The 23001-nt window shown below is 44.2% G+C and overlaps 1 protein-coding gene across 3 annotated transcripts in view; it reads left to right on the top strand.

Moving 5' to 3' along the window:
* lima1b (LIM domain and actin binding 1b) overlaps positions 1–23001 on the top strand; it is a 153101-nt gene that overhangs the window by 327 nt on the left and 129773 nt on the right. For 2 of the 3 annotated variants that reach the window (XM_057362654.1, XM_057362652.1), the window contains exon 2: positions 4858–4985. In XM_057362654.1, coding sequence (XP_057218637.1) covers positions 4864–4985 — 122 coding nt within the window. In that variant the 5' untranslated portion in view covers positions 4858–4863. The remainder of the gene's footprint in view (positions 1–4857; positions 4986–23001) is intronic. The other variant, XM_057362653.1, reaches the window with a different exon arrangement.

The raw sequence follows: 23001 nt of genomic DNA, 5'->3' as shown, positions 1-23001 counted from the left end.
GCTTTAAAAGACCAGACAGTTAAACAGGGGTTTACTAGCTTTTCTGGTGGCCGGTATTCCACGTCAGGTGAAGATCCAGTTTGACAACTAACCCTTCTGAGGAAGAAGGAAGCTTTTGTGTTCTGCCAGAGTGACATAATAGTCTGTAGTGTTACAGAACTAAAAACACAAACGTGTATGTGCTCGACTACTGGATTCTGAGTACCTATAATACAAATGAGCTTTTACCATACATTTGCTTACTTAACTGGTTATTGGTTATTTGTTGTTTGGTTAACTGCAAACTCTGGCTTGTAGTTTTCAGTTCACTCTTTTCAGCGATGTAATGTAGCCTGTTGGCCTATCTCTTAAAATTACGTGTTATTTTAAATTGGTAAGACTTATTTTTAGCTGCATGGTTATACAAGTAGGTGCGTGTTTTTGGTTTGCATTTCATGTACTTGCAGGTTATATCGGTCATATAGTGTGTTCAGGTGATTTTGCTCTTGATGACTCAGTGTGTAGCTCTTTGCTTTGGTTACAGTATGTTAATCATTACTGAGGGCGTCGTTTATCTGCGAGTGTGCTGTCAAAAGCCCCTAAATTAATCGTAACATCTGATACTCAACAAAATTTTTGATTTTTGTAATCCACAATTACATTTGTAAACAGCCGAACTGGAAGTATTCGTGTATTTCTCATGGATTTGTTATTATAAATACTGTAAAAATCTGAAAAAATCCAAGTGTTCGTTTAAGTTTTACCAAAAGTTTGAGATTACTGCTGGAGATAAAACAAAATAGCTGATAGACCTGTAGGACAGTAAGCCAGAACAGTACTTCCCCCGGACTACACCTACCAGCATTCTCCATGTTCCCTCACCTGTCCCGTGTTTGTCATCACCCTCACCTGACAGCCATCAACCTCCTTCCTGGACTCTATTTGTACGTAGAGGGTATGCACCTGTCGTCAACACACATGCCAAGTCACGTGAAGTCAAGCGAATAGCGCCCACTGAGTCTCAAGAGACAAGAGACTCAATGCAGCAGTGTTTACCGTTATCTGTACTCTATTTAGAATGGAATAAGGTTTTTGTGCGATTGATTGTACAAACAGATTGAGCACGAAATCAGAGAGACTTATTTTTTAAAAACTACCGAAGGATAGAAAAAAGTGAATGAATCGCTGCAATTTGCTGAAACAAATGGAAAATTGAAACGTAAATGTTTGCTAGCCATTTCATATCAGACTCCGCTCAGTTAAGTAGTTTTTGTTGAACTATACCATAATAGCGTTACCTACCATCGTTCTACACCTTTATATGTTGCGTAAACGTAAATGTATTTCTTTTAACATTCTAAGCAAATGGATCAACGTTTTGTCAACACTGTAAACATTTAGAAGAGCAATGTAAATCTTTCCGGTTTGTTAAACCTCTAAACATAGAGTAGAACATGTTTACTTAAGGCTTTGCTTTGTGTATTTCCCCTGGCGTTGAAATCAGGTACAAAATAAATATCAGGAAATGCAATTCCGCGCAATATTTCAGTGTCCAAGGACACCAGGGCCCGTATGTATAAAATTTCTCAAAAATGCTAGAGTAGTCTTAAACTTTGACTTAAGTGTCAAACAATTCTTAGTAGAAGTAGGACTTTTTAAGAGTAGGAGACTTTTATAAAGAAGCTAAAAGCAACTTTTAGTAAAGTTTAAGATTTAAACACAAAATGGCTTCCCTTGACCTCTGAATCAGCCAATAGGGACCCTGCAAGGGTGAAGTCATAGCAGCATGGCACCATTTATTCATGAATGAATCAAGACATTACTTAAATCAGATATTACATTTTTATTGTATAATTTTTTATTAATTTATACATACAGCTGCAATCCATAATTTATTTGGGTAAATAAATCCCCTGATTTACAACGGTTAGCTTATAGTGATTGATATATTGAGCTGTACAATTTTGTGGGAAATTTAACATCGGTTGACTTCAACCCAAATGAAGATAAATATAAAGTAACCTGCAATTTCATTTTTCAAACAGAGTTGGGAAAGTTAAAAATTGCAGTTTCAAAATTGTATTTTGCATTATACAGTATATTACAAAGATATTACAACTATGTATCCATTTAAACTTGGTTTCATACACTTTTTAATTGAGTTTGACAGTTAATTTAAATAATTAAGCTGCTGAATCACATCCTATTACACTCACAGCTGTAAAGAAAAGACTAAAGCTGAAAATCCTTAAAAATGGATTTAACATCTTTTTTAATATTATTATATTATTTCATTAACTCCCTGTCATATTGTCATTCCAACACATTGTTTCTTTGTTGCAAAGTACATGGTATCTGCCTCTGTACTGCCATCTTGTTACTCTTAACTAGGTAAGGATCACTGTCGGGTCTAACTGCTTTTAATTTCAGCAAATAATTGCACTTTTTAGTCCCGGTTTCTATGCTTTGTCTATTGAAAGCAGGCTTTTTGCTGAGTGTTTTACCGGTGTGTTCACGTGCCAAAGTGACATCAATGCATACCCTCTATACTTACCCTCTTCCTGTGTTCATTGTCGTGTCTACTGTTGTGTTATACTGGTATAGATATCAGGTGAGCTGAATGAGTGTTTCCTGATGGGGCTGAATGAGTGTTTCCTGATGGGGCTGGATGATAACCTCTACCACCATCTGTCTCCCGAGTTATGGGAATGGCCTCTGGTAGAATTTCATCCTGGTATTGAAAGACTCTCACAAGGTGTCACCAGGCTGAAGTGGCTGTCCCGGACTCCCACATCACAACCACGAGGATCGGCGCACAGAAGTGCTCTCCATTTTCCAACACCGCAGCCGTTGTAACATTTTCCAGCCTCCTTGCCATGGCAGCAGGGTAGCCGTTCCCAGCTCCTCTGCTCCAATGTAACGGCCGCGTTGGGTGTCTCTGTCCCTTGGCTCCCGGTGCGGACAGCGCCTCCCTGGATACCAGTGCAGACAGCACCTCTGTGGCCTCTAGGAGGACCATCTTGGAGGCTTCCTGTCCCATCCTGTTCCGTGTGCCCTTCCCTAGCCTCATCCTCCCTCCCCTGTTGTTTCTTCGTAGGCACAAGGTTGCACCTCCCGGGAGGGGGAGTACTGTCAGTGTTTCCCTTTCTGTTTCCCTGTGTTTCCCCTCGGATTACACCTCCCAGCATTGTCCACACTCCTTCACCTGTCCCATGTTTGTCATCACCCGCACCTGACAGCCATCAGCCTCAATACCGGAATCTATTTATTAGGGGCTAAGCCCCGAAGAGGCTATGTCCACTACTGCTTCTGTTGGTATTATCATTCTTCCCCAATGGGAGTCTATGGAACACCTATGAACCATACGTAGGAAAATGATGAAATTTGGCATTTGGTACTGGTGGTCCTCAACAGTCATGTGACCAATTATGGGGGCCCTAGAACTCACTCTATCGTGCCAACAGCAGTTCAAAATTTCACATTTCAAATGGCTGTAACATTTGAACCCATTGATATAAAGAAATTCTACTCAGCACATGTCATCACGCTTATTGCATTCCATGTATTACATTAAGACTCCACCCATTACAGTAGCGGCCATCTTGAAAAATACAGTATTGCATTTTTTTTCACTTCTAGTCCTCATCGATCGATTGTTATGAAAATTGTCTCACACGATCTTTGGACTGAGCCGCACAGACGTGACTGGACAGAATTGCCATTTTTGCTATTGTTCGGAAGTTATGATGTTGCAAACGTATTAAAAAATAACCTCGCTGCAGCATCAACGCACCTTAAAGGGGGGGGGGGATAAAATGCAATTTCATGCCAACTGTCTTATCTATACACTGTTAAATATGCTGGCTTCTCACGCTTAACATCGTCAACTTGTCAAAAAATGATTTGGCCATAAGACATAGTATTTCATACTCGACCAGGGTTTGTATAGGTTTCTGATTTTTTTTTTAACCTGAAGTTCCCTTACGTAACAACTTTTCTTAGTCCCTTATTGGATAATTCTGCTGAAAAAGCACGCCCACGCGTCAACCAGCAAGAGCAAGAAAAAGAGCATGCCCACGCATCAACCAGCAAGAGCAAGAAAAAGAGCATGCCCACACGTCAACCAGTAAGAGCGAGAAAAAGAGCATGCCCACGCGTCAACCAGCGAGCGCCGGAGAAAGAGCATGCCCATCAATGCACTTCGTTCGTTCTACTGAAGTTCAGCTGTGTTTGTTAGTTCACTGCATTTTGGTGGGGAATGTTATATGAACGGTGGATATACCACCGAATTTGGAGATCGTTTGAAACTGATAGTTGGAGCTGTGAAACTGCGTCAAATGTTTGTGTTTTGTTGGCAATCTGCGCATACGTGCATTATGTAAACAACACAAAATTATAGTGAATCAACAGTTATGCAGGGATAATGCGATGATGTATTGTATGCTCGTGCTGTTGTTCCGCCCTGGTCTAATTTGTATTAATTTTGTTTTCAGATTTGTTATTACTTTTCCAGTTTGTTGCTTTATTTTAAATTCTTGGCCATTGTGCATCTTTCTACTTTAAAACAGATTATAATCTTTCAGACCATTATTTTCTTACGTTCTCAGTTCTTTCTTACTCATTTATATCGGATGAAACATTTGACACACACTTGCTTAATAGAATATATAAACCCTGAATATAAGCCCTTCCTTTATAAATTTCTACAGTTCATGCTTTTGTAGGTAATGGAATCTTATGACAAGAATAAGTAAATGTATATTTCTTGACCAAATTGTTGTCTTTCTAATTTTTATAGAATTGTAATTGTTTATTGTAGTTAATGTAAATTTACTGACACACGTTTTTCTTTTTCATGTTTCCTTGTTTTTTTGACAGGCAGAGATGGACACTGGGTCATTTAGCAGAAGACAATGGGCATCACAGTCTTTACGGATAACAGCTAAAGAGATATCATTGGTTGGGAGCCGTGGTAAGGGTAATGCCATTGCTGAACGGTTTTCAAAGTAAGTGTGTGTGGATTATGTGAACATCAATCAAATGAAAGCGTATTAACCATCCGTGCAACATTTATCACAATTCTTAAGAACACGATTGAATTGATTTAGTATACCCGATGTTTCAATTATGTATATCTTAATAAAGTTAAAACAATGTTTTAATTATGTTCTAGACCTGCGGTTCTTAATCCATGTGCTCGCGACCCCCCACTCTGCATATTTTGTATGTTTCTTTAATCCCTTCAGAGGTTTGTTCAAAATGAACGTAGGTGCCCTGCGAAGTGAACATCACTCGATATTCTGCCATGATTTCAGTTCGAGCATATGTAAGATTCGAAGGGCATTAAAGTGCACAAGACGTAAGCAAATCTCATGATTACAGTAAAATAACCTTTCACATTTCTGTAGTAAGTTTTGTCTCTGTGTGAAGACGCTGCAGGCAGTAATGTAGTGCAATTCCATGCTTTTAAACTTCAGCTGGTTTCCTGTGTGCCAAGGAGTAGAAACACTGAACACTGAGTAGGGACCATGTCAATCGAACACAGTTCGTTTGAACACAGTTCGTTCATGGAGTGCTCTTCTAATGAGCAGGTGATTTAAATAAGGTGTTAAACAAGAGAGAGATGCAAAATATGCTGAGCGGCAGGTTGTGAGGACAAGAATTAAGAAACGCTGTTCCAGGCTAATGATAGTAAATGTAGTATGCTGAAATGTACCCGGATGGTCTACTGTTTCCGGTGAAAATTCGAAGTGTAAATCCATGGACACTTAACGGCTGATATTACCCACAACTCACCGCGAGAGGGCGGACTTTAGTGACACTACACTGCATTGATAAAATTAAATAAAAGATGCTTCGCTAAATTAATAAATGTAAGTATGCAGTAAACATTAAATGCAAAATAATAAATGAATAAATACTTAAATGTTAAATGTAATATACGCCACGGTAGTTGTGCTGTCCGACCGGACCAGCACGTGCTTGTCCTGCATGAGAGGTTGCATCCTCTTCAGTGCAAGCAGCAGCCAACAACTCCAGTTTATATGCCAACGCAGGCGGTGGCTCGTCCATCGACCCGACACTGTGTGCCTGTTGCACACGGCACCCCACCCCTGCAGGGAGGCTTCCGTCGTCACCACGATGTGACTCGAAATCTGCAGAAAGGTCATTAAAGACCAGGGGTTAGGGTGCGTTGGCAGAGAGGCGTGATAACCTTACGCCTGCTGCCGGTGTGCCACATTCTCCAGGGATCCTGACTCTGTAGCCTGTGCTAGAACGTTCTCATGTTCATCAACCCGAGTGGGATCACCCCCGCCGAGGATGCCATGCACCAGGAGCCTCTGAAGTAGTTTCAGGGGGACCGCTGGCTGCTTGAATGCTTCCATGCCGAGAAAAAAGATGCTCTGCACGGGGGAGAGCTTGCTCTTTTCCCGGTTGACCTATAGCCCCAAACAATCTAGGTGCCGGAGCACCAGGTCCCTGTGTGTACAGAACAGATCTCGCGAGTGTGCCAAGATGAGCCAGTCATCGAGATAGTTGATGCCCTTCTCCCTGTGGGGACAGGGACAGACCGAAGGGGAGGACCCTGTACTGATATGCCTGTGAGACATGAAAGTATGTGTCCTTTAAGTAGATTGCCATGAACCAATCCTGACATCTGATAGACATCAGGATGCACTTCTGCTTGAGCATCCTGAACGGCAGCTTGTGTAGGTGCCTGTTCAGGGTATGCAGATCTAGAATGGGGCGCAACCCCCCGCCTCTCTTGGGGACTATGAAGTACGGGCTGTAAGACCCGCTGAACATCTCGGCTGGAGGGACGAGCTCAATCGCTTCCTTCACCAGAAGGGTGGCGACCTCGGCCCGAAGCACAGGAGCATCCTTGTCTCTGACTGAGGTGGGGAAGATGCCCCGAAACTTGGGCGGGCGTCTGGCGAATTGGATCGCGTAGCCGAGACAGATCGTATTCCCTAGCCACCGTGGCAGTTTGGGAAGCTCTAGCCAGGCTCCCAGGGACTGAGACAGGGGGACTAGGGGTTCGATCTGCTTCATCAACCCCCCGGGGGGGGGTGGTTCGATGGCTGGCAGTGCGGATCCCTCGCCGTGGGGAGGCCCCCGGGGAGGAGATTGGCTCTGCTGACTTACCTGCTCGGCGATAATGCAGCTCAGCGCACCGTCGAAATGAGGGTGCTGAGGGCTGCTGGAGTGTATGCCCGATACTGCGTTTCGCCGTGACGCAATGTCGAGTTGCCGAACACCGTCCTCTGGAGGGTGAGAGTGGCTGAGGAAAAACCCAGAGGGAGAGAGAGGAAACTCAGAATATGGGCGCAAGGCCCCCGAAGGGGCCCAGCAGGTGCTGGGATGGAGCAGGAACCATCCCAGACTGACCAACCAGCAATGGAATGGCTGGGGTTGGGCCCGATGTTGTCTTGATCTCACTGGGCTTGTCCCATCAGGGCCACTCTGTGATGGCTGGTAAAGGGATGGTCGTCTCCTCCTCTACGTCTTCTGGGGCCACCTGGGTAGGGGGCGCCGGAGCCGGGTTTGGCATCGAAGAGGGCCGGGGCTGCTGGGGAGCAGACGCTGCACGGGACCTCGACGGCCGAAGGGCGGCCGGGTCGCGGCGGGCAATCCCCCGGGGGGGTAGGTCTGCTTCTTCACTGCCGAGAACTCTCGACAGTATCACCAAACAGCCCCCCTTTACGAGATGGTGCGTCGAGAAAGCAAACTTCCTCAGCGTCACACATCTGCACAAGGTTGAGCCAGGGCTAGTGTGTACATTGTCCGACCCAGGGCCCGCGCTGTCACCTTGGTCGCCTGTAGGGCGAGGTCAGTGGCGGCGCGGAGTTCCTGCACAAGCCCTCGGGTCAGTCTTACCCTCGAGGAGCTCTTTAACACCTCGGCCTGCAGGATGGCCATGGTGCACAGAGCAGAGGCAGCTTGGCCCGTGGCAGTGTAAGCCCTCGACACCAGAGATGCCGAAAGCTTACCTGCCTTGGGCGGGAGGCAGAGTCGACCTCTCCAGATGGCCGCCGTCTACGGGCATAAAGCACCGCGACTGAACGCTCCACCTGGGGCACGTCGACATAGCCCCTAGCTGCCCCCCCCTCGAGGGAAGTAAGGACGACAAAGCTAGTTTGACGGGAACGCACCGAGATGGGGGCGTTCCAGGTCTTACTAAATTTCCTCATGCACTCCCGGGAAAAAAATGGCACCGGGGCCGAGCACGGCTTGGAGTGCGGCTTGGAGCGCTGGGGAAGGCGGTGCGGTGCACTGCCGCCTAATGCCCGAGGTGGCCTGGGAAAGCATGGCTGAGATCTCGACGGCCACCTCTTCTTGGGCTCCAGGAATCGACGTGGTCGGACGTCAATGGGTCGCCCTCCGATGCTGTTTTCGACCTCTCATATTCATCACGCACCGTTTCCGAATACGTGGCTGAGGAACAAGACAGAACCATCTCTTGGGAAATGGTCAGACGAGCGAGACGTGGCGCAGACGGTCTGCGAGCCTGTGGCTGACGGATTAACGATCACGATAACCCCCATATCACCCTCGCTGCTCGCCGTGGGGCCGGGACGGGACGGGAAGCAGACGAGGTGGTGGCTGGGTCCATAAAAACACAGCCACCCGTGATCGCAACATCTGGATCGTCATCCACCCACAGTGCGGGCAGGACGTATCCACGAACGTTGCCTCAGTGTGCCAAAGCACTTGAGGCAGATGTCGTGTCCATCCCCCTCCTCTATGAGAGTGTGGCACCCATGAGAACAGCGGGACATGCCACGCTGGAGAAATTTGCTCTTTTAGAAAATAAACACCTCTGGAACTGCCGAGACGCCCAGGGGAAGTCACTGCCGAGGGACAATCTGCTGCACCACATCGTAAGGATCCAGCAATTTGTCTTGTCATCAAATGCGAAGGTTCCGAAGAACAAAAGGTGAATGAATGCAGCACGCTGTCTCCCCTTTATACCCGGATATCCGTTGCGGAGTCCGGCATGCAAATTTCATTCGCCAATTTCATTGGCCTTTTAAAAATTAGTCAGAAGATGATAGGTTCTCAAGTCAAACCCCATCTGTCGGTTCGACACAACATCGAGAGACCGACAGAAAGGGAACTTGGGTGCAGTTCCGACCAACATGGCAGTATGACAGATTACAAGTAACAAAGAATTACAATACTTTACGGTAGACATTTCTTGTACACATTTGCACAGTAAACATTTCTGTACAAGTGTTAGACCATAATACAACGAATGACACATAATTTACATTTACATTGAGTGCATAGAAATGAACATACTTTTCAGAAGCCTGACATTTCTGTTTAAAATATCTTTTTTTATTTTATGTAATATTTTAATTTTCTGAGACACTGAATTTTGGGTTTTCATTATCTGTAAGCTATAATCATCAAAATTTCAAGAAATAAAGGCTTGAAATATTTCACTCTGTGTAATGAATCTATATAATACAGTATATGGCTTTCACTTTCTTAAATGAGTGACAAAAAATTTTGACCTCTTCACGATATTCTAATTTTTTAGATGTACCTGTATACTGTATACTATATACTACAAATGCTTACCAATCGCTTTACATATACACATTGAGCCTCATTCATGAAACACGAGCAGAACGATTTTTTGTGTAAATCGTTCGTAAAGTTGTTTTGACATCAGTTTTCGGATTCATGAAAATGTTCGTATTTTCAAAATGCAAGGGAAGTTAGGTAAATCGTGGACAATTGTCCATTCATATAGATTGCCATCGGTCGACTAGGCAGACGAAGGGCTCGTATACCTGAATTGGACGCCAAATTCTCGCTCACTCTTATTATGATTGGGACTTTTTTCCCTTTTAGAGGCCGTTTTCCTGGAGAGGCATCGTACGGACACCACAAGGGGTGGCAAAGTGCTGCGGGCATGGACCCTCACGCCACAAAATGCCTATTCATCCCCTCACCACCTAATCTTCATCACCACATGCAAGAGGAGCCTTTCGCTTCCCCCTGACCGCCTAACTCTGCCATAGTCTTCCTCACGTCCGCAGCGCGCCTAGACTTGCTAGTTTGCTGCCCCTTGCTGCCTATTCGTGGCGCGACACCCAAAAGATGCCAAAACGTCTCGCTCGCCACCCTTGCGTCCGCAGAGTGCCTAGAGTTGGTAGTTTGCTGCCCCTTGCTGCCTATGCGTGGCGCGACATCCAAAAGATGCCAAAATGTCTCGCTCGCCACCCTTGCGTCCGCAGAGCGCCTAGAGTTGGTAGTTTGCTGCCCTTTGCTGCCTATGCGTGGTGCGACATTCTAAAGAAGCCAAAATGTCTCGCTCTCCGCCCTTATTTCTTTTTTCTCTCCCTCACGGCTGTGGCGCCCCTTAGAGGAGCCGGGCGTCCTTCGTGACCTTGCTCGTTCGTGCTTAGGGGAGGTTTCTGTCAGAAAGACGTCGGATACCCGAGCCAACGCGCGAGGGGGTTTGCGGGCCCATAGAGAACCACTAGAGGCAGGGAGATGTATGTAAAATAAGAAAATATATTTAATTTCACTTCCCGACCAAGTCCTATCGGTATGACGTCGAGAGTCACGTGACGCAACTTTCTGTAATGTTTCGCGGCCCGTACGGGAGCCTCTGACACCTGCAACATATCCTATTTCTCTCATAGGTGGCTATCGTTCTCTCATAGGTGGCTATAACCGGTGGTTCACAGGATGTCCCAGTCGTAACTTATTTGACAGTCGGTCGGTAGGCTACTAATGTACAAAACACTTTTCACACAAGAAAAAGCACTAGAAAATGTTCCCTAGGTTCCAGTAAGCCACTCTCTCGGTATGTGAAACAGGGGCCAACAGACTACCAGAATATAAATTTTGGGGCCCCTCAATCCCACTGCGGCCCAACGGCTGCTGCCGACACTCTTAACCTATCCCATTCATTTTCATGAGCTCACGGTGGACAAATGGGACAGAAAGGTCTGTTCGACCTGCAATTCACGTATATGCCTCGTCACGGGACCCTGGGTCGTGTTCTGGAGTTCCGCGCCCCTCGGACCTCGTTGACCTCTCACTTTGCCCCAAAAGACACCAGCAGCCTACATATAGGTTGTGAATGTATGCTCTGGAATACAGGGGTCAAAAGGTTACAGGGTCTTAATACTCGGCACGGTATACCGTGGGGGTCTCCCAAGCCGGGATATCGAGTACCGTGGTTCTCGGTCACCTCGAAGTATATTTTTATTGAAAAAAGATTGAACCTTAATTTTGTTCAGTTTGCTCATTCAAGAGGGTCTTTCAGGCTATGAAATGAAGAAGCCTTCATGAGAGACTTTTGCAAACCGCACTATAAATCGTTTCCCACGGTTCTAGAGAGCCACCCTCACGGTATGTTAAACAAGTGCCTACAGACTACTAGAATCTAAAGTTTGGGGCCCCTCGAGCGCCCGGGGTCTGAACAGGAGCCGCCGACACTCTTAACTTATCCCATTCGTTTTCATAAGCTCTTGATGGACAATTAGGGTTGGGGCACATATGGTCTGATCGACCCGCAATTCACGTACATGCCTCATCACGGGCCCCTGGGTCGTGTTCTAAAGTTCCGCGCCCCTCGGACCTTGTTGACCACTCAGTTTGCCCAAAAAGACACCAGCTGCCTACATATAGGTTGCGAATGTATGCTCTAGAATACAGGGGTCAAAAGGTCGTAGGGTCTTAATACTCGGTACTGTATACCGTGGGGGTCTCCCAAGCTGGGATATTGAGTTCCGCGTCTGTAGACGCTTCCGGAGACAGATTTCCACCTGGAAAGCAACTGCCTCACGAGGCCTTCGCAGGCACAAGTCCCCATAGAGATCAATGTGAGGGAGAGAGATGTATGAAAAATAATAAAAAATATTAAATTTAATATTCCGACCTAGCCCTCTCGGTATGTCGTCGAGGGCCAACTGACGCAAGTTTCTGTAAAGTTTCAGGCTCCTGGGGCCTTCGCGGGTGGTACGGGAGCCTCTGACACCTGCAACCTATCCTATTATTTTCATAGGTGCCTATCGTACAGAGACCCCCGAACGGCCCCGGGGACTCCGAATGACCCCGATTCAAATTCCGTAGCTGCTCGCCGCCCCCTCATTCGGTTCCCAAAGTTTGAAGTCGGTACGGCCTCTTTATGTACTATATAGCACGTTTTGGGGACGTTGTGGGCCGTTTATTTTTCTGGAATATTTTTTGTGATTTTTTTTCGATCACTTGCTGTACACTGAGGGGTACGGGCTTCGGATATGTGGTGCTTGAGGGTGTGAAGAACCAGCATTCGAAGCCCCGAGGTTTCTGTACAAGAATAAAGCAGAATTTTGCTGAAAATGCTGTTCAGAGATGTATTTCTGTGAATAGTGCATTTGTAAGCAAAATAAGCATTTTAATAGCCTGAAGTGTGCAATATACCAATATGGGGTGCTTCTAGGATACATAGCTGTAGGTTTGTCATACAAAAGCTGTTTACAGTCTTAAAAATTGACATTTTACAGTCACATGGCCCATAGAGATCAATGCGAGGGAGAGAGACGTCTGAAAAATAATAAAAAATACTTAATTTCATAGCCCGACCTAGCCCTATCGGTATGTCGTCGAGAGCCACGTGACGCAACTTTCTGTTAGGTTTCGGGCTCCTGTGGCCTCTGCGGGCCATACGGGAGCCTCTGACACATTCATCCTATCCCATTATTTTCATAGGTGGCTATCGTACGATGAGCCCGGAACGGCCCCGGGGACTTTGAATGACCCCGATTCAAAATCTATAGCTCCTAGCGGCCCCCTCATTTGGTTCCCAGAGTTTGAAGTCGGTACGACCTTGTTATGTACTCTATCGACCCTGTTTGGGGAGGTTGTGGGCCGTTTATTTTTTGGGAATATTTTTTGTGATTTTTTTTCGAGCACTTGCCATACAGCGAGGGATATGTGGTGCGTGAGGGTGCATTGAACTAGCATTCGAAGCCCCGAGATTTTTGTACAAGAATAAAGCAGTTTTTTGCTGAAAATGCTGGTGAGAGACTAATTTCTGTGAAAAGTGCGTTTGTATGCAAAATAAGCATTTTAATAGCCTGAGGTGTGCAATATACCAATGCGGGGTGCTTCTAGGATACACATCTGTAGGTTTGTCAGAAGAAAGTTGTTTACAGTCTAAAAATTGACCGTTTACAGTATTGTCCACTGTAAGCCTACGAGGCTACTGTCAAATAAGTTATGACTGGTACTTCCTGTGGTTTTTCCGAGTCACAGGAAGTGCCAGTCATAACTTATTTGACGGGTCCTCATAGGTAGCTAATGTACACACCATTTTTATGCTCCTGGAGCACATCTTTGAGCTTTAATTCACGTAATGGCGAAGGGCTGTGACTCTCATACACTCTACTGTAGGATTAAGCCATATAACTCCTTACTTAGGCTTATAATGACCCTTCGTAGGCTTTGTCCATTATTTACCTATGAGGGCCCCATAAGATAAGTTACGACTGGGACTTCCTGTGGTCACAGGAAGTCCCACACGCAACACTTTTGGCGCGGCTCCCATAGGTAGCTAATGGACACACCATTTTTAAGCCTCTGGAGCACATCTATGAGCCTTAATGCACGTCATTGTGAAGGGCTATGCCTCTCATACACTCTACTGTTGGTTAAAGCTATATAACTCCCTACTTAGGCTTATAATGACCCTTAATAGGCTTTGTCCATTATTTACCTATGAGGGTCCCATTAAATAAGTTACACATGTATTGTCATTTTGAGCATAATAACCATGTTACAAAGCTGTAATAAACAGGTAATTGCCAAACTGAGTCACACACACTTTTGGCACGGCCACCCATAGGTAGCTAATGGACACACCATTTTTAAGCCTCTGGAGCACATCTATGAGCCTTAATGCACGTCATTGTGAAGGGCTAAGCCTCTCATACACTCTACTGTTGGTTAAAGCTATATAACTCCTTACTTAGGCTTATAATGACCCTTAATAGGCTTTGTCCATTATTTACCTATGAGGGTCCCATTAAATAAGTTACACATGTATTGTCATTTTGAGCATAATAACCATGTTACAAAGCTGTAATAAACAGGTAATTGCCAAACTGAGTCACACACACTTTTGGAACGGCCACCCATAGGTAGCTAATGGACACACCATTTTTAAGCCTCTGGAGCACATCTATGAGCCTTAATGCACGTCATTGTGAAGGGCTAAGCCTCTCATACACTCTACTGTTGGTTAAAGCTGTATAACTCCTTACTTAGGCTTATAATGACCCTTAATAGGCTTTGTCCATTATTTACCTATGAGGGTCCCATTAAATAAGTTACACATGTATTGTCATTTTGAGCATAATAACCATGTTACAAAGCTGTAATAAACAGGTAATTGCCAAACTGAGTCACACACACTTTTGGAACGGCTCCCATAGGTAGCTAATGGACACACCATTTTAAAGCTTCTGGAGCACATCTGTGACCTTAAATGGACGTCATTTACACAGTAGAGTGCCTCTTATACACTCTATTGTTGGTTTAAGCCATATAACTCGTTGCCAAGGTTAAATAATGACCTTTAATAGGCTTTGTCCATTATTTACCTATCAGGGTCCCATTAAATAAGTTAGAAATGTACATGCCACACGTAACACTTTTGGCATGGCTCCCATAGGTAGCTAATGGACACACCATTTTTAAGTTTCTGGAGCACAACTTTGAGCCTTAATGCACGTCATAGTGAAGGGCTGTTCCTCTTATACAGTTAGGGCCATAAATATTTGAACAGAGGCACATTTTTTGTTATTTTAGCTGTGTATCAATATGTTTTCGAGTTACAGTTTTATAATAGATATTGTCTTAAAGTGCACACTCTCATCTTTATTTAGAGTGTATTCACATCCAGATTAGCTGAAGGATTTAGGAATTACAGCTCTTTAATATGAAGCGCCCCCCTTTTTCAAGGGACCAAAAGTAATGGGACAGTTGAATAAAAAGCTGTTTTATTCACATGTATGGGCTTCTCCTTAAATAATTTTGTCATAAATGAAGCATGTTAAAGGTCTGGAGTTGATTCTACATGTGGTGTTTGCATTTGGAAGCTGTTGCTGTGAACCCACATCATGGGGTTCAGGGAGATCTCCATGCAAGTGAAACAGACCATAGTTAGATTTTAAAAACACTACACATCCGTCAGAAAGATGCCAGGAACATTAAGTTCAACATTACGCCAAAATCTGAACATTAAGCCAAATCAACAATTTGGGACATTCTGGGGGAGAAGAAAACACACCGCTGAGCTCAGTAACAAAACAATCCTAGCGTCCATATGAGATCAAAGTGGTGGATGACGACATTATCCTCTCCATGATAAAGAAAAACATCTTCACAATTTACAGACAAGTGAAGAATTAATCCGGATGCTTCTGTCTTCTGTTACATCACCAAAAAAACACCAGTGACCCAGTGGCTGAGGACGTCATGCATGGAAAGGAATCACACATGTTGTATGCTCATATCATGAGATATTCCAAGCCTTCTCCATATCTTTTATTCTTTTTAGTCTTATGCAGGCTGAAATTAATTTGATCTCTCCAAAAAAATGCTTTCTAGAGCTTGTTCGGCTATTTCAGAAGTCTAATGTACCCATCCTATTCTTGAGGCTTTTGCACCTTGTTGTGAACCCTCTCTATTTTTTCCTTGTATTCTCTTTATTGTTTTGATTGACAAACATTGACATATGTACCTCTTGGAGAGTGTTCTTCACTTGTCCGGACATTGTGAAGGTGTTTTTCTTCATCATGGAGAGGATAATGTCATCATCCACCACTTTGATCTCATATGGACGCCTAGGATTGTTTTGTTACTGAGCTCAGCGGTGTGTTTTTTTCCCCCCAGAATGTCCCAAATTGTTGATTTGGCCGCTCCTATTCCTAAATCCTTCAGCTAATCTGGATGTGAATACACTCTAAATAAAGCTGAGAGAGTGCACTTTAAGACAATATCTATTATAAAACTGTAACTCGAAAACGTATTGATACACAGCTAAAATAACAAAAAATGTGCCTCTGTCCAAATATTTATGGCCCTAACTGTACACTCTACTGTTGGTTTAAGCTGGATAAATCATTTTCAAAGCAAACGAGACCACTGACAGGGGTCTTACTCTGTCTACCTAATTTTTGGCCCTTCCAGTGAATCGCAGATGTGAGAAAACATGGTGTAGATGCACACCGCGCTTTTATGTGCACATTCGAGTCGAAAGTCAAAGAAAAGGGCTTTGGGCTGTTTAAGCGTGTGTCACACAGCCGCTGGGCTCAAATGAGGCAGTCAGCTCCGAGACGGGGTCCCCCGGGGCAATGGGTGGCGTCCGGGTCTTCGGGCAGGCTTCGGGGGCGTCGGGCAGGCCTCCCTCAAGTTTAGGCTGCAAGGGGGATGCGTAGGCTTTCTGTGGATGGAGGCGTGGCCAGCGGGAAGCCCCGCCCAAAATAGGTTACAAGGGGCACGCGTAGGCTTCTCGTGTACGTCGGGGTCTGGAGCCGGCCCGTAGGCTGCAAGGGGGATGCTCAGGCGCTCTTCGGGAGGTCCGGTCGCAACCTGATCGGCGCGCGTGGCTTAGGCTGGGACCGTACGTCGAGTCGCCCCCTCGTGGTTCTGCCCAAGAGAGCGCCTAACCCTTCGTTCCGTGTCTCAAAAATTAGGCACTTTGGGAATTTTTCATGGGTCCCCCGGGCGTCGCCGACGCCCCATGACGCTTCCGTTCGATCGCGGGCGCTCTCCCCTTCGTTTCAGCACCGCCGGGCGACCTGGGAAAAATTTGGGGGCGTCGGCGCGCAGCGTCCATAACTAGCCGTCCGGCGCGTGTCAACTAAATTACACGTTACGTTTGATGGCCTTAGGCATGTTAGTTGGTACGAAAGAAATGTACACCTGCTCCATACCATGTGCAAATAGTGCGTAAAACCGCACGTAACGTTCTGTATTCTTTTAGACAAACTGATGGCATTGTGTTTTGATGCATCTATGTATCGTAATGATATTTCATGAGTTCTTTACTCTGTCTTTTATCATTTTTTACTTTTCATCTTTGTGTAAAACCCAGAGCTCGTCACTGTCCTTTTTTACACAGCAGTCCAATCATAGTGGAGAAGAGGCGGGACAAACACTACATTGACCAACCATCATACACAACAATGGAGAAGTTTATATTAATGGTTACTGCCTTTTCAAATTAAGTAATTTTCTTCTAAATAAGATACTAGTACCAAGTAGGCTAACTGTTGCGGATATTCTAAATCACAGCAACCAACGCGCAGTGCTTCCAAAGCGTTCTCAGGCGCCACTAGCTGGTCATTTTCAGAAGAGCATCAGGTATTATTATTTTAGCTCGCTAAAAACGAGTTGGTGGACAGTTTAATTGATTAATTTTTTGGTAAGCATATAGCCTATTAGTATCTTATGCATTTATGGAATATAATGTAGCCAAACCAGAGAATGAAATCCAGAGGATTCCAGCATTCATAGATACGTAATATGCACATCTGTAATTCATAGGCGGGTCAAGATACAGGAAACAATGTAAATCCAAAAGACAGCCGATACACAAAAAGCAGGGACCACTCAGACATGCAGTGTTACACCAACAAGACTTCTCAAAGAATGAGTGAAAACCCAGGGTTTAAATAGGGGTATGGAACACAGGGGTAATTAGCTACAGGTGAATGAAATCATGGTTAATGAGAACGGGCATGGCATTTTGGGTAATGTAGTGTTACATGACAGTCTGAGTGATGTGTGAAGTGCCCTCTAGTGGAGCGCGAAGGCACTCTGGCTGATGGGTGTGACAATAGGTCTGACCAAGGAACAGCCCACTTGCCTAGGCTCGAGAAAGATTATTCAACAGTCAGTACTAGAGACAATTTGAAGCTTGTGTAGGCTCACCTTTTTAAACCTGGTCCACAATGAAGCATTATAAAGAGAAGAGATTATATGCCATAATCTGAGCACAGATCATTTTCTTGACAACCTATTAATTTATGTCCGATGAAATTGTCTATATTGTATTTTTCTCACCCTCAAGCCATCCCAGGTCTATATGACTGTCTTATTAAAGCAGACCACAGTCTGAGTTATATTGAATAATATGAAAACTTTCAACAAACGAACAGTTTGTAGGTCATTCGTATTGCATTATCTCATCGCACCCAGTATGAAAAGTCATTTAGAGACGGAAAGCAGAAACAAATACAGAGGTGCAATTCCAAAATTTCCTTCTTCAATTTAATACTTAATTACGTAAATGCTCTACACATTTTTATTATTCATCCAGCCAGTTGTGTGTAAAAATTTTTTACATAATGACACCGTTTCCATTTGGGCACAAAATATTTGGCCTTCACCAATATTTGGCCTTGAGGGGGCTATAGACCTGGCAAAAAACTGCTTAACCCCGGCAAAGCACCCCCATGGATTTCTTAATCTCTTTGAGTGTCTATTTACATTGAGTGCAAATAGCTCATCTTTCTAAACAGAGGCTATATACACTTCTGATTAAGATAAAGAAGCTGCAAGAATGACAAAAGCTGCCTATTGTCTCCAGTGGCGTAGAGAATAAAGCCTATGTCTACTACTTCAGATCGTCGCAGGTTCGTATCTGCCTCCTACCGACCTTTTTATCCCCATCACATATCAGATCATAAAGCCATTTACTCTTAATAAAATGAAAATTATTGAAAAGTGCCTAACGAGTGTTTGATAATAAAGTTGTAGGGTAAGGTTGGGGTGAACGACTGGCAACGTAACTAAACAAACCTGACGGGCATATTGTCCTTCCCACCACTGATATTTTATAAAAATATTTTATTTCTTAAAATATTATTACTTTATTGATTTTAAAATAATTATAAACAAACTGAAAATATCTGAAATCAATAAAAAATAATTAAAATGCATTTTTGAATAACGTTTGATTGGCATCTGTTATGAAGACTCGGTCTGTGAGTTTGTGGTTGGCTGTCCAGTCGATCTTTTCCAGTACTTTAGTGTAAGAAAATGTGACTTGGATGGCAGCGAACTCAATTAAACATCACTTAAAGCCCCCCTAGTACGGAAAATGCACTTTAACATGTTATTATAACCTAAATTTGAGTCGCCAGTATGTGTGCAAAACCACACTGTAATTATACAAATCCATCCATTCTGTTTTTCGTAATCTCGTATCAACCACAACAGCCACACTGAACAGGCTGTTGGTGATCTCCTAGTTGTCACTCTGATAACGCCCGGCCCATGACCGCTCACAGACTCCGCCTTATGAGCATAGATTCCACCTTCCGCCAGAGACACGCTGTCTGACATTTTCACGCAAGAGCAGTTGTAGCCAGTGACAAGAATGTCTCCGAAACAACTAAGGTGTGCAGTTGTCGGATGTAAAAACGAAAATAGAAGTCTTCATTTACTCCCGACATCTGAGCCTCTGAAGACACTGTGGATTAGTTTTATTTCTCAATGGAATGTCCAGAAGACATCAGGTGAAGTCACTTTACACCGGGATGCTTCACAAACGAATGTTAGTAAAATGCTGGATTCATAATGGGTCATGCGTTTATCTTGTTAACTGTCACTTATAAGAGCAATGTGCTGGATTTAAAGACGTAACGCGTTTGTGAATTCACTCAGAAAACAGCGTCCTCTGTTTTTAAACATAATAACGCGTTTGTCTTTTGTACTCTCATGTATGATTTTTAAAGATGAGACAGTGTTTCTCATTCGCTTAATGGCCATTCTCTTCAGTTTTGCTGTCATGCGTTCTCTGCTGGAAAGGGGGGCGGAGACCAGCAGCTCATTTACTTTTAAATAGACGCACCCCAAAACAGACTGTTTTTCCTCACAGGCAAAAACAGACCTGTAGGGCACAGTATAATAACAGATCTGTGGTGTATTTTGAGCTGAAACTTCACAGACACATTCTGTGGACTCTTAAGACTTATATTACATGTTGTAAAAGGGCTACATTAGAGGGCCTTTAAAACAATTCGCAGTATTGCAGTCTCCATCTTACAGCAGAGAGCAGCTCAAGAGCAGGTAGGCTAAACGTAAACCGGATTGTTATGCCCGCCGTGGCAAATCAGATGTTGTGTTGTTTTTGTACGTGGAGAGCGGGTGCTATCTGAATTTACATAATTTATGTCATAGAACAGGATCCATATAACTACAACAGTTATATGGAGTTCAGGCCTATTGTGAATATATTCTACGTTTTGATTAATCTCCACTTTTTGGGAACACGTTGTGTTCTTTGCTAAAATATGCGTGTTTTACTGCGGATTCTATTTCAATATCAAGAACAGAAGAATGGGCTATAGTATTGATTAGTTTGCTTTTGGTTATAGAAGGAATAATTAGAAGGACCCTTAATGAAAGTACTCAAACCTTGTGCTTGTGGATATGCTATTTTTTCTTAACGGAAACTTGTGAAGTTATAAACAACCATACGCCGACTGTACGCCACAGTACGTTCTGTATTTTCATTGCTGTATTCTGCTTCGTTTGCTTTTCCTGTTTTTCTTTTTAGTTCATAAATATGTTTGTTTCTTAGGCTACTTTACACATTGCATAATGTTTTCAACAAAAAAGCAAAGGATATAATGTAAGTGTAACAAAGTTCGTGTAGGTGAGAAGGAAGAGATCGGGGACAGGTTGACTACTGCAGAGGAGAAGTATGTTTTATTAACAAAATAAATCAAAGTTCAATGCTGACGCTGCGCCAGCTAATCTGGATGTGAATACACTCTAAATAAAGCTGAGAGTGTGCACTTTAAGACAATATCTATTATAAAACTGTAACTCGAAAACGTATTGATACACAGCTAAAATAACAAAAAATGTGCCTCTGTCCAAATATTTATGGCCCTAACTGTACACTCTACTGTTGGTTTAAGCTGGATAAATCATTGCCAAAGCAAACGAGACCACTGACAGGGGTCTTACTCTGTCTACCTAATTTTTGGCCCTTCCAGTGAATCGCAGATGTGAGAAAACATGGTGTAGATGCACACCGCGCTTTTATGTGCACATTCGAGTCGAAAGTCAAAGAAAAGGGCTTTGGGCTGTTTAAGCGTGTGTCACACAGCCGCTGGGCTCAAATGAGGCAGTCAGCTCCGAGACGGGGTCCCCCGGGGCAATGGGTGGCGTCCGGGTCTTCGGGCAGGCTTCGGGGGCGTCGGGCAGGCCTCCCTCAAGTTTAGGCTGCAAGGGGGATGCGTAGGCGTTCTGTGGATGGAGGCGTGGCCAGCGGGAAGCCCCGCCCAAAATAGGTTACAAGGGGCACGCGTAGGCTTCTCGTGTACGTCGGGGTCTGGAGCCGGCCCGTAGGCTGCAAGGGGGATGCTCAGGCGCTCTTCGGGAGGTCCGGTCGCAACCTGATCGGCGCGCGTGGCTTAGGCTGGGACCGTACGTCGAGTCGCCCCCTCGTGGTTCTGCCCAAGAGAGCGCCTAACCCTTCGTTCCGTGTCTCAAAAATTAGGCACTTTGGGAATTTTTCATGGGTCCCCCGGGCGTCGCCGACGCCCCATGACGCTTCCGTTCGATCGCGGGCGCTCTCCCCTTCGTTTCAGCACCGCCGGGCGACCTGGGAAAAATTTGGGGGCGTCGGCGCGCAGCGTCCATAACTAGCCGTCCGGCGCGTGTCAACTAAATTACACGTTACGTTTGATGGCCTTAGGCATGTTAGTTGGTACGAAAGAAATGTACACCTGCTCCATACCATGTGCAAATAGTGCGTAAAACCGCACGTAACGTTCTGTATTCTTTTAGACAAACTGATGGCATTGTGTTTTGATGCATCTATGTATCGTAATGATATTTCATGAGTTCTTTACTCTGTCTTTTATCATTTTTTACTTTTCATCTTTGTGTAAAACCCAGAGCTCGTCACTGTCCTTTTTTACACAGCAGTCCAATCATAGTGGAGAAGAGGCGGGACAAACACTACATTGACCAACCATCATACACAACAATGGAGAAGTTTATATTAATGGTTACTGCCTTTTCAAATTAAGTAATTTTCTTCTAAATAAGATACTAGTACCAAGTAGGCTAACTGTTGCGGATATTCTAAATCACAGCAACCAACGCGCAGTGCTTCCAAAGCGTTCTCAGGCGCCACTAGCTGGTCATTTTCAGAAGAGCATCAGGTATTATTATTTTAGCTCGCTAAAAACGAGTTGGTGGACAGTTTAATTGATTAATTTTTTGGTAAGCATATAGCCTATTAGTATCTTATGCATTTATGGAATATAATGTAGCCAAACCAGAGAATGAAATCCAGAGGATTCCAGCATTCATAGATACGTAATATGCACATCTGTAATTCATAGGCGGGTCAAGATACAGGAAACAATGTAAATCCAAAAGACAGCCGATACACAAAAAGCAGGGACCACTCAGACATGCAGTGTTACACCAACAAGACTTCTCAAAGAATGAGTGAAAACCCAGGGTTTAAATAGGGGTATGGAACACAGGGGTAATTAGCTACAGGTGAATGAAATCATGGTTAATGAGAACGGGCATGGCATTTTGGGTAATGTAGTGTTACATGACAGTCTGAGTGATGTGTGAAGTGCCCTCTAGTGGAGCGCGAAGGCACTCTGGCTGATGGGTGTGACAATAGGTCTGACCAAGGAACAGCCCACTTGCCTAGGCTCGAGAAAGATTATTCAACAGTCAGTACTAGAGACAATTTGAAGCTTGTGTAGGCTCACCTTTTTAAACCTGGTCCACAATGAAGCATTATAAAGAGAAGAGATTATATGCCATAATCTGAGCACAGATCATTTTCTTGACAACCTATTAATTTATGTCCGATGAAATTGTCTATATTGTATTTTTCTCACCCTCAAGCCATCCCAGGTCTATATGACTGTCTTATTAAAGCAGACCACAGTCTGAGTTATATTGAATAATATGAAAACTTTCAACAAACGAACAGTTTGTAGGTCATTCGTATTGCATTAT

This window comes from Triplophysa rosa, linkage group LG20, assembly GCF_024868665.1.
Source record: "Triplophysa rosa linkage group LG20, Trosa_1v2, whole genome shotgun sequence".
NCBI lineage: Eukaryota > Metazoa > Chordata > Actinopteri > Cypriniformes > Nemacheilidae > Triplophysa > Triplophysa rosa.
Note: the sequence above shows the minus strand (reverse complement) of the source record. Positions and strands in the feature narration are given on the sequence as shown.